We start from the raw sequence: 12,809 nt of genomic DNA on the forward strand, positions 1-12,809 counted from the left end.
ATTTTCATGTTTTTCAAAAACTTAAAATATTGTTTTTCACCCGTTTAAAGTTCATCCCCGCATCAATACACCTGTAACCAGTGATCAATTACTTCAATATTAAAATGTTGAACAAATATTCAATATTTAAGATTTCTCATGTGCAGTCAAGTTTCTTAAAATCAAAATTAGATTTGCCTGAAACTGCTAAACACTATACAAATTGTCTGATGAGCTCTGATCACAATACAACGTACCAACAGCTAAGTGAAGATTTTCTATCATTAGTCTGCCTTTAATTCAGATGCTTAAAAAATTTAAAAATGAAAAAGCAACCACATCTCACTGCCACATTCATACACCCTCATTGAATGTTCAAGTATTCGAGCCATACTCCTCTGAAAGTTCCCGAGAATCTTTCATGCTAAAATGTTCATTGAATAATTAGTCAGGCTTACATTTTGTTCAACCTTTAAGTTTGTATTTAGCTGTTCCAGCTGATCAAATTCACACAGAAGCAGCAGTGAATGATTTCTTTCAGCAGAAAATGTGAACTCGTGTCTGATTCCAGTATCAGTCTTGTAAAGTTCACATTATTGGTGCCGTTTAGTTCCAACCACTGTTGAAAGCAGGCAGTAAGATATCATACAACCTGTTTCAAAGATTGAAAAAAGGTGAGTGATGACTTTGTGCCAAGGTCAGACATCTGCACTACGTTACAGGGTAATTTGGTGCGACTAAGTCCTCGTAACCAAGAGTAACTCCGATTACTTTTTCAGCAGCTGGTGAATATTACAAGTCTATTTCCACAGTTTTCCAGATGGAATCCTTAAGAATATTTCATGAATTTTCAGTATGAGAAAACACACCCCACACAAACACGATGAGACAAGAGTGAAAATCAGTTTTTAAACATTTATTTGTGAAACCGAGTGAATTTAGAATCTGAGCTTCTGGAAGAACCACTTGTTCTTGCCCGTCTTGTACCTGAAACAACAAACAGGAGGTGAAGTCATTTTCTCTGATCAAACAGAACAAACATCACTGATTACAATCTGGACGTGCACACACCAACTGCTTGCTAAGAGGAAATTACAAAATGTATCAAAGAACGGGTTTATTTTGATCATAATGGGATCTTTTTTCCCATGATTGTGCTGCCGCCGGACTTTTTGTCCACTTAACTCTACTTTACAAAACATACTCATTTTGAAATCATGAAAGATGTAACCCTGATGTACTTTATTAAAATTGAGACATAAATCCTCTGATGTTAAATCAAAAGGAAATCAGGGAGACTCACCTCTCCTCAAACTTGACCTTGGCCTCCCGCCTGGCTTTGCGTTTGAGAGCTGGATCCCTGAAGACATCCTTGTTCACAACAGTTTTGTCCAGAGGAATATCCACAGAGTATCTGAAGGAGTAAAAACATGTTAAAGACTTTTTTTTAAATTGACACCAATGGCTGACTGCAGCTCGCTCTGCTGAGCACCTTCATACCTGTACGATATGAACAATCAGTATCGCTTTACTAGCTTCCAGATTCATAAATTACAAATGGATCATAAACCTGCTCAATGTTCAAGTCGACGTTCTCCCTCAGCGTTGCATCAACTTTGTTCAACGTTACACTGAATCAGACACATCAAGCACTTAAGGCAGCCTGTGTGGGTGAAAAGCCACTGATGTCAACCAGCAACTAACTGCTGTTTGATAAAAATGACTCCTCTTGTTCAACATTCTTCTACAAATTACAATTTGATCACATCTTCGATCAACAGCTGAACATCACATATTCCTGCATCAGAGCATCAGCAGGATGACTGTCAGACCTTTTTATACCTCAGTCTAAAAATGAAAATCACTGGAACAAAACTATAACTGGCCCACGTTCTGAAAACCAGGCGCCAGTTAAGAAATAAATAAAAAATTAAGCAAAATCTCTTTTCGTCATCAAGATAAAGTTTTATAGTTTTTATAGGTTTTGAGCACCAAAGATGTCTGAAGAGCATCTGTTCAGATAAAGTGACAGCAGCGTTTAACAGACCTATTTATGTACTTAAAGGGATCAGTCATTTTACGGAGCAAAACAGCCGTCCTAAAAAAACAGAGTACTTTTTGCTTAAGTGGCTCGTTCACCCTGAAGTAGTAACAATTATTCAGATCAAACGCATAAGGCAAGTCAAGCATGTTGGTCGTTTAAAACAAGTGGATCCAAAAGCAGAAGAAGCAAAGAACAGCTGTTAACAGCTGGAAAGGACAAAAAGCAACAAAAACATCTCCAGTAATAAAACTTTGATCTGAAGACGCCACACATGCCAACTCTCTGCTTAAATAACTGCAAGCAATATAATATTTAAACTTCTAATGAATGCACAGTTCAGATTCAGACACGCACTGTATTTATTTGCACCTCACCGAGTTTGATGGGTGGATTTATGAATATGAGACTCACAGAAACTGTCATTACACAAGTTTCACAATATTGATTATCATTGATTATCTGTAAATGTCTTCACAGACACATAAATAATAATGGGAAGAACACCATGTCAGATTTCAGCCCATAGATTTGATTGGATTTTTGAAAAAAGAATAACCAGCCTCCTCGATTAAACTCAAAACATTTAATCAACCAGATGTTTTTAAAAATGACAGCCTTTCTTGATTTAGCATTAATAATATGGTATCCAATCATGTTACAGCTGTTGGACACTTTTTATAAGACATTCCAAAAGACTTCATCTGTCACCACCACTTTATTTTCTTTACAGGAAAACCTAATTATGTCAATGTAGATGAGACACTGACCTGGTGGGCATGAGGTGGTTGTAGTTGAACACCTTAACGAAGGCCTTGATCTTGGACCTTTTGGCGATCTTCTTCTTGCCCATGGATGTGGTCACCTTACGGGGATAGCGGTCGATGCCGGCGACCAGAGCGTGGCTGTAGGGGCGGTCAGCGGTGCCATCATCAATGTTCTGCAGGCAGACATTAGCAGGAGGATGTGACATCAGAGACACGAAACACTTACAAGACGAAAAGCTGAATTACCACTGCAGTATGTATTTGAAGGCAAAGAAATGTATCAGTGTTTCCCCACGTATCAGTTTTCCTTTAATGTGCTGCCCACCCAAGTAAAGCCAGTTAGAGCAGTTCTGGTGAGTTACCCAGCCTTTTATTTTATTTTTCTTTCCACCTGAGGGAATGACACCATCTGGTATTGTTATCAGAGTCAGTATACTTTTTTTAATCCCAAAGGAAATTATGTAAACTCAGTTTCTTCCCATCTCATGTTTTCCCTTCCAGCTGGTCAGGTATGTCGTAGCATTCCAATTATCATTCAGCTACCTTAACTATGGACTTACGCCAACTTGACCATCTTAGAATATCTTCTGAAAAAGAGATGCCTCCTTCCACACAGCACACACATGTGTGTACAAATCCAAACACTACTAAAGCAAAGTCAGTTTAAGCAAGGAGCTTGAGCTGTGCTCCACAGGCAACATGCTCCCCAGCACCCACAGAGATATTTACTCACCACTTTCTAGTTTTACATCCAATATATATACATGAAGTGACGAGCTCTGAGCACAAAGCCCAACTGTAGTTATAACAAAACGTTTGTAGGCTGTCTTACTGAAACACATGGGAAACACATAATACACGGACTGTAATAGGACTTATTTTCCATCCCTCATCGCATGGCCTGAATACTGTATTCTTGGAAATTCAACATGCAGACAAATGGCAATTTGGCTTTCAGATGGACAACTCTGGTAAGAGCTTGGTGTGTACATATTCAGGCACATGTGCCATACAATCAGCAAACTCCCAGAAGCTCTTCGGTCTTACCTTGACGATGACAGCTTTGCGCCCAGCGTAGCGTCCAGCTAGGACCATCACCACCTTCCCAGGCTTCATGAACTTGCCCATTTCTGCCAGAAAGAGAGGGCACATTTGAACTCAGTGTCAATATCATATCAAACCCGTCAATCCGCCAACACGTCTCCAAGTCGGCCTCTCGTTTATGCTACATTAGCATTAGCTTTCAGCTAGGCTAACAGCTTTCAAGCAGTTTTCATTTTAATTATTTTGCTCGGACACATTATTAAGTGCACCGCATAAGCCCCTTTACTTATAGCAAAACGAATACAGCTCAATAAGATGCCTACACACATAAACAGTCGGTTCAATGGGACTCTGAGCGTCTACACATCAAGGAAGCTGCCATGTTGAAAAGAGCACAGCTGGGGACGAAGCGCTGCGATAAATCTGCTCATTTTCTTTCTTTAGCAAACAAAATCTACAAACTAACGGCCACATCTGAACTAACAGAGTCGGTGCCGTCTATGTATCATGAAAAAAATGATAAAATTAGGCGCATTTGGAGCGATGGATGAAGATTGTTTGAAGGGAAATCGCACTCACTGATGCTGTTCTACGGCCACCGCTAACAGGAAAGGAAGTCCACAAGGTTTAGCTGAACTTTGACCCATCGGTCTGCCTACGTCACATCCGTAAGTATCAGCAAGCGAATGTTTTTTTTTGTTTATTAATTTTTATTAAACAAAAAATTCACCAGAACTCGATCATTAAATAAAAGTTATTATTTTAGCACTTCTTTTTAAAAATAGGAACCTAAAGAAAAAAGACACCAGAGGTGGATTATTACCTTATTTCAGAGTAAAAAAAAGACGTGGGACACAGAAATGTTTCAGTCGGTGGCATAGAGACTCAGTTATGAAATCTAAATAAAAAAAATTAGTGTAATTAGGGTAACAAGAAAAATCAGGTAGATTTATTATTATTTTATTATTTGCACCATCTACAGCAGCATTCAGTCCCCCGACAGTCATCCACATGCTTTACTCCATTAAACCTTGTGTGGTGTTCAAATGTTTGTTACTCAGATATTGTTGGCGGGTCTGGTGGACCCAAGACATTGCTGAGCTATTAAATCTATCCACCCATAGCAATTTATGTACAAATACAGATTTGTACTTATTCCAATTGCAAGCAACACAGATCACATGCATGGTTATTATTTGGTGTTTACTTCTCTCCTTTTATGAAGAGAACTATTTTGTTTTCTTTCTTATCTAATAAAGATGAAAGCAACCATGTTCTAAAAACTTCATCATACTGCCTTGTAAAGTCACTGAACTCTCGGGGCAGACAATCTTAGGTTATGCATCACCCTTGATTTGCTGCTGGGACTGAGTATGAGAAACTATAGATCCTTCCCATAAGACAGAGGGGTAAAATGTGCATTACAATTATTGTTGTTATCCATGAATTTTGAAATTTACTGCTTTACAAAAAAGGAGGAAATAGCAAGAATTTTGACTTTTTTCTCAGAATTCTGGAAAAGAAAAAAAAAGACGTGCCCCCTTTTTCCCCACTGGCCCTAATCCTCTTCCATTCATACTTGGTTCAAATTTGTGTATAAAAACATAAAATTAGTCTATTTTCCTCATAAACAAGAACATCAGTTTTAAAGTTTTTGATAGTTTTCTAAAATATTTGTGTTTTCTTTTTCCCGTGACAGGTGCTTGAAATGTCACATTGTTTGAACATTGTGTGGGAAAAAAAACAGGAGCAGAGAGGCAAAGCACGCACACTGAAACAGGAAGCCACATATGAGGAGGACAGGGGGAAGGGGCACAATACCTCCACACTCACTGTATATGATCCCCAAGCCGAGTGGATGCAAAGTTTGGATGCAGTTTCACTTACTGGTGAAGAAATCATCAATCAGTAGGCAGAACTGAATGCATTCATGGTGGTTTATTGTAGGAGTTTGAAGGGAAACTGTACCATTAACTGCACAGACACATGAAGCTGTAGATCTGATTTAATTTATCTCGAAATTCCTAAAGAAATTTCAGTAAAATCTGTTAATTCAGTGAATCAGAAACCTAACCCAACTGTTCAACCAATCCACTGCTCTGCATTGCTGATGGGTACCTGTGTGAGTGCAGTCATTTGGCTTAAAGTTATCCTGCTATCACAGTGTCCACTAGAGTGACTGCTCCCTCCTCTCTTTGAATACCTGTCATTCATATTAATGCATTCACGATCACATTTTACCAAGTCTTAAATTTACGCACTCTGGTGGCTTGAAACTGAAACTGTTTTTATTCGGCTTACTTTTTCCTCTTCTTCAGTCACTCTCATTTGGATGAGCTGTTTTCAGACAGCTGCAACCCAGTCTGCTCAATCTGTTGTGCACAGCAGGACATAAAGATTGGATGCATTCTCATAGCCAGTCTCTCTTCAAAACATTGGCATCAGAGTCTAATCTATAGACTGTAGCTATAAATAAATAACCCAGATTAAGCCATCTCCCAACAGGCATTACCATTAGGCTTTTAGTAACAGAAGAGATAAAGCCTTGTGAGAAGCTCAGCAGTTCATTTATTACATTTAATTCATTTACAGACCAGGTTCCATTAAATAAGATTAAAAACTAAAAGATAAACATCGTTCATATCCCAATATATAATAAAACAAACAGATGACCCAGTGTTTCTACTGTTACCAGACTGAACTGCTACAGTTACAGTACAGCTGCTACTTTAACCCTTTAACTGTTGAGCTAAGCTATTGAATAAATAAATGTGTCAATACATAAATAACACAACAGCTGAACAAAAAGCAAAAACAGGGGAAAGAATGAGAAAACCATAACAAACCTATCCCAAACACACTTTGCTATTCACGTAACACATGGTGCACACATGGTCTCGTGCAGGAAACAAACTCAGAGGTTTGATACATACTTGTGGTCACAGGAACACTGAAGCTTTAGTCCCGAAAACAAGACTTAAACTACACTCAGTTTGCAGGTGCAGTTCACCCCAAAATCAAATTTACACAACAGTCCTCTGGTGTTTAGTGCGATTTGTCCTTCTAAATGGTTTTGGTTTGCAGCGGTTTAAGAGAGATCCCTGCTCAGCTGTAGAAATATCTGCTTATGTTGAATAGAAACTAAATGACACAGTTGGTCCCATAAATGGATTTTTACAATATATATGAATTGCTATTCAAATGTTTGAAGATCATGACCTTCCCTACTAGTTATCCTTTGTGTAGGAACCTTTTTCCTTCCACTAAACTAGTTCTTACCAAAAATTCTTGGTAAAATATCTTTAATCAGCAAAACGCCAGAAGGTGGCGGTAATGCATTTAACCTGTGATTGACAGTCAATTCCCAGTTCCAAAAGACAGAGATGAAGATGGTGCTCCAGGCTTTATGACAACACTGCACAAACCAACGGGTCACCGTGGCTACGTCCATCTTTTGTACCGTCGGTGCCAACTACCAGGCAGGAGGTGGGTTCAGGAACTGTGCAGTCTGGCCCTCCTCTTGAAGCTAGCATGTCACAGGGTCACAGGGTGGGGGAATTCCCAATGAATCTCACGATGTTTTGGCTTCAAATCATAACAAGCAGCACTAACAGCCAAACGATAGCATATAGAAACTCAATTTTGGGGTGAACTCTGACTTAATAGCATCTACGGTTTATACATTCAGTTATATAGGACGCGCAACTGAGCTGGTCTCAGGATGATGGAAAAAAAACAAAACAAAAGTTTACATCCTACAATTATGTCAGTTTTGGGATATTCTCATCCATATGAGCTGGATTGAACTACACCTGAAAGGAGGAGGAAAGCAGCAGTTTATACAGGGTCAAAATGCTTTTTCAAACCTGAAACACCAGAAGTGACACCAGCTTCATCTGCTACAGCTGCATATTTCTTACATAACACCACCCACATCTGGGTTTTCCTCAGCAGAGGAAACCATATCGCACGTTTTCCTTTACGGGCTGACCTAAGTGCTGCCGTTTAGCCAGTTTGCTACACATGATTTACCAGCTGAATTATTCATTCGCAAACAGAAGCCACTGCACTTTTCACTGAGAACAAGCACCCGTGACAGCTCTTGTTTACCATGGAGAGGCCACGGTAGAGCAAACTTCCCGCTCGTTCATTTGCTTCCTGGATTGTCAGACTGGAAATTACAGTAGTGATTACTGTAAAACTCTCACACAATGTTTGCTGCATAGCTCAGGCCACTAACAGGTACGACAGGGGAATGATACAGTATGATGAGCAGCACAGGTCGCTAAGGTCAGGAAGGCTAAAGATGAGGTAATCTCCATCTCCACAATAAGGCATTTTTACAGTACAAGCAGCTGAGTCTTTGATATTTTAATATAGCAGGAATGCAGACTAACACGACATTATCACCCATGCATGTAGTGTAGACATCACATACTTGCACTTAACTTTAGAAGGGTTGCTGCTTAGATAACCTTTAAAAGGCTACATACTTAAAGCAAAGTCATGCTTTTGGTCCTGAATGTTTGGTAAGAGCAGTTTAGTTCAGCTGATAAAACAAACACTCTCATCCTCAGAAAGCATCTTTAATGTTCTTCAGCTGCCGAACAGCCAGATCCACAGGGAGGTTGAACCTGAGGTGGCTGATGCGACCCAGGATGCGCAGGGCTCCTTCGAAGCCGGTCTGCGCCATGTAACTCCAGGAGTGATAGTGCGGGTGTATCAGAGTGCCCGACTTGCACAGCAGGTTGAGCCACGATACGAGCCGCTGCTCATTCAGAGCCATGCACACCAGAGCTTTGAACTCCGAGTCCGGTCCTCGCTTGTAACGTCCATGCTCCTTCAGCACAGTGTGAACGGCCCACAGCAGAGACTGCTTAGGCGTGACGGTTACCGGGCCGCTACCAACGTGCAGGCCGAAGGACTGAGAGAGCTGGCGGGCCGGTGACTCTACGAAGGCCTTCCCGTTTTTGGAGTGGTAGTACTTCACAAAGAGTTCCCATGGGTGCATGGTTTGTGAGACCGGTCTGTAAGGCAGAAGGCAGGAGATGGGTGCCAGCACTACGCTCATGGTCTGAGAGGGTGAAAAGAGGCCGTGAGCTAACAAGTCTTTCAGAGCAATGGCCAGCTCCTTCCTCACAGACGTCGTCAGCTCGTCTCGGGCCCCCAGTGTGGAGCTGCTGGTGTAATTGACCACGTGTTCGACAGATGGGTGCCTATGCGATCCCAGAACTCGCACCTTCTCCACAGCTGCCTCCAGACGCTGCAGCAGGGGTCCGTAGTCCTGCCCGCACAGATCCTGAGGCCACATGCTCTGGGGGACGTGTCCGGTCGCGCAGCCAAATTGGCTGGCAGCGAAGATTTGCAGCACGGCCAGGGCCTTCTGGATCAGCTGCAGGCCGGTCTCTCGCATCTTCTGGGCCTGCTCTGGGTCCACTGCAGCAGGAAGAACCACAAGAAAAACGCATATTAGGAATGCACACATTTTAAAGACTTTATTTTACAAACGCTACAAAGCAAAAAAACCTGTACCCTGTGTTATCAAAGCTACAGTTAAGAAATCTCTGTATACAACAAACACACAGAGTGTCTGACCTTTCTTCTTTGCTCCTGGAGATCTGGTATTGGTCCCTGCTGCGCGTGGCTGCTGGCTGCGTCCATCTGACAAAAGAGGGTTCCCCACCTCATCTTGTGGAAGAAAATGTCAAAGTTATCATGTGAATGAAATTAAAAATGAATCTCATTGCTAGTAAAACCACGGCTCAGAAGGCTGTGTACCCTGGATGAAGTTGATGAACATCTCCAGATCCCTGATTTGCGTTTTGAGCTGCTCCACCAGCTGCTCTTTGACTCTGGCTGGGTTCACTATCTGAGCGATGGCAGCGTCCACTCTCTGCCTCAGCTCCTCAGGTGACAAGTTCCCGATGTCCTCGTTCAGGTTTACATCCAACTTTTTGATCAACTCGTCAATGATGACCTGGAAAGCACAAGACAGGCTGAAGCTTAAACGCCTTTTGCGTATTGTCACTGCCTCCAAGAGGGAGTAGAAGCTTTTGAATGTTAAGGGCATTCTTAAATTTAAACTTGATGGCTGTTTAAATATGTTGCTGTTGAAAGTTGCTTATTTGCACACTCAACAGAGAAATGGCCTGTATTTGTATAGCGCATTACTAGTCCCTAAGGACCCCAAAGCGCTTTACACATCCAGTCATCCACCCATTCACACACTGGTGATGGCAGCTACATTGTAGCCACAGCCACCCTGGGGCGCACTGACAGAGGCGAGGCTCCCGGACACTGGCGCCACCGGGCCCTCTGACCACCACCTGTAGGCAACAGGTGAAGTGTCTTGCCCAAGGACACAACGACTGAGACTGTCTAAGCCAGGGCTCGAACTGGCAACCTTCCAGCGAACTCCCAACTCTTGAGCCACAATCGCTCCAAATTTGGCCGATGACATCATGGAGATCACTTCGACTTTCTCATGTTTGCATGGCTTCATTCAGTGGCATCACTAACACACAGTTCAAAAGTCTAATGAATAATGGATTGGCTCAGCTGAGAAACTCTTTTGCTCTTAGAGCTTATAGTCGCGAATTAATCTGTGGAAATGTTGTACTTTAAAAAAAACCCTTATTTAAAAAAAAACCCTTCTGAACATAATGTGATCTCGAGCAGGTTATCTAACAGTGATCTCCCCTAGATAAAAGAGCCATCTTCCTGACAGCAAAATCTTTCGCTTTAGTCTCAAGTTCCTCACCCTTCCAGATCAAACCAACTTTGATTTCCTGTTATATAACCTTCATATATGCTAACAAAGAAATGGCACAAAAATAACTCAAATATAAATATAACTACTTGTACAGCTTTGTGATTACAGGATAACCTCTGTACTTTTTAATAAGTATTAATAGGTATGAGAGAAACATCACATTATATTGCTCAGCATAATGTAATGTTTATGAAAGTACTCGAAGACACTTCAGACGGTGGAAGAGCCTGAAGTTTTTATTTGCACTTTGGTGGTTGTAAAGATTAAAAGAGAAACAGGGATTGAAGGCTGTCAGGAAAACCTGTAAACAGCATTTAAGTGCTGTGATGTTTGCATTGACACAAACCCACCTTCTGTCTCTCCATGACGACGGACTGCGGCAGTGAGTCGTAGCTTCCCTCCTGGTAGGCAAAGCGCTCAAGATCATCCAGCTGCGTCTTCAGCTGGAAAATGAGATCCTTCTGTTTTTCCCTCTGTGCTTCCAGACGTTCCCTCTTCTCCCTCTCACTCTGACAGGAGAAAAACACAAACAGTCACTCTAGATTTTACAGACAGGAGGAGCTGACAGTGTGAGCATCACAACACTGAAACAGCATGTAACAAACAGACACCAGTGTGGACGCTTTGCCAGCATCAACAAACGGAAATTTTGTTCCCAGCATTTTCCAGTTAAGATGAAAACACATAAAAAAACAGAATATTTGGGCCACTTCAAGGTCTGACAAACACTGAACAGGACTTTTACACAAACCAAACTCTCAACGAGACATCAGGTATCGCTTCATACTCACCAGATCGCCCTGCAAGCAAAGCATGCAACAGGGGAGACAAAGAAAAAGGGCTTTTAGGTCAAACACATGAGGAAAATCTATAGTCACACACACAGCAGCTAACGAGGACAAGGCTGTGGCCGAAGAGGGGTTAAAAAGAAGAAGAAGAAAAGGAACAAAGCAGGTGGCTTCAATTTCCCTGTGCAAACACGAGCCTTTATTAAACAGACTGAGATCTGCTCGAGGCATTTTTATTGAGCCTGCGCCGCTGTGACTCACACGCCTGTGACAAAAGACAATAGGAGACATTTTTTTTCCATGAGAGATAAGAGTTCTGCAGGAACACACAGGTGGGCGCAGCAGGCAATCCTGTGATGCAATAAAGACACTTTAATCAGAATAACTGGCTGCTAGAGAGTAAATGTGTGCATGTTGGGCAGTTTAATAGCGCTATGAGCATTTACCCATCAGAAAAGACAGAAAAGGAGGAGGCTGGAAAACGAAACCAATTAGTACAGGTATGCAATGTTTATCCAATTTTAATGCTGACACAGAAACAGCTTTTCAACCTTTTGGTACAAAATACCAATAATATACAGCAATCCTAATATATGGAGTGAATGTGAGTAATAATAGGAATCAATTACAGAGCAACACAAGGAAATATTTATTTTAAAATTATGACACTTCTCGTCTGCGCACTGTCTGGAGGAAGTATAAAATCAGAGTCCTCACCGAGTTCTCCAGCTGCTTGGTGTCCTGAGCCCTGCAGCCCACCACATGCGGGCATCCCCTGAAGGCGAACTCCTCCAGGTCTGCCAGCATCCTCTCCTTCTCCTCGCTCTGTGCGTGAACGATCTGCTTCAGTCTGAACTGGACCTGAGCGAAGTGAGAGGTGAGTGCGAGGAGAGAGGAGTTTAGTAAGTCCTGCTCCTCCTCGAGCCTCCTCAGCCGGGAGGTCATTTCCTCCTCGCTGGCCGACGTCGAGCATCTCTGCCTCGAATGAGCGCCCCTGCCGCAGCTCCCGCTCTCATCCTCGGGGCTAGCCACAGCGCCCACCGGAGCCCACCGCTCCCCTGCTCCGGCTAGCACAGCCTCGCTATCCGAGGCTGACAGCTCGTCTGTGGACATCTTTGAACAGCCGACCTCGCTTCGGAACCGTGTCCGCTTTAATGTCGACGCTTGGAAGATCGTTTATTTTCTAATGCCGAGCCGAAAACAAGTAGAATCAACACAGACAGAACAGGTGCAACGCCATCTTAGGAGGAAGGATGACTCACACGTCAAAACGCAGGCACGTCAAGTAAACGGAGTCAATTGCCGGAAACTGGGCTCGCATGTCTTCAAAATAAAAGTTTAAATAAACGTTTACCTTAATATCGGAAATGCATACGTGCATAAAAGGATGAGCTAAATGAGCTAAAGGGACCCCGTTG

General features: G+C 42.2%; 2 protein-coding genes across 2 annotated transcripts; both read right to left on the reverse strand.

Moving 5' to 3' along the window:
* Positions 1-880: 880 nt before the first annotated feature.
* rpl27 (ribosomal protein L27) lies at positions 881-4,481 on the reverse strand. Its single transcript, XM_085272074.1, has 5 exons — positions 4,411-4,481; positions 3,835-3,917; positions 2,791-2,960; positions 1,283-1,393; positions 881-966 (listed from the first exon to the last, which is right to left on the reverse strand). The coding sequence occupies exons 2-5, from the start codon at positions 3,913-3,915 to the stop codon at positions 918-920; spliced, it is 411 nt and encodes a 136-aa protein (XP_085128200.1). The 5' UTR covers positions 3,916-3,917; positions 4,411-4,481; the 3' UTR covers positions 881-917.
* Positions 4,482-6,379: 1,898 nt separating this feature from the next.
* Positions 6,380-12,687, reverse strand: rundc1 (RUN domain containing 1). Its single transcript, XM_085272076.1, has 5 exons — positions 12,109-12,687; positions 10,954-11,112; positions 9,610-9,808; positions 9,427-9,519; positions 6,380-9,267 (listed from the first exon to the last, which is right to left on the reverse strand). Exons 1-5 carry the CDS (start codon positions 12,502-12,504, stop codon positions 8,405-8,407), a joined length of 1,710 nt encoding a protein of 569 aa, XP_085128202.1. The 5' UTR covers positions 12,505-12,687; the 3' UTR covers positions 6,380-8,404.
* Positions 12,688-12,809: the final 122 nt, after the last annotated feature.

This window comes from Mchenga conophoros, linkage group LG4 (assembly GCF_057382185.1).
Source record: "Mchenga conophoros isolate Kocher_MC1m ecotype Shallow Benthic linkage group LG4, M_conophoros_male_GT1.1, whole genome shotgun sequence".
NCBI classification, from domain to species: domain Eukaryota; kingdom Metazoa; phylum Chordata; class Actinopteri; order Cichliformes; family Cichlidae; genus Mchenga; species Mchenga conophoros.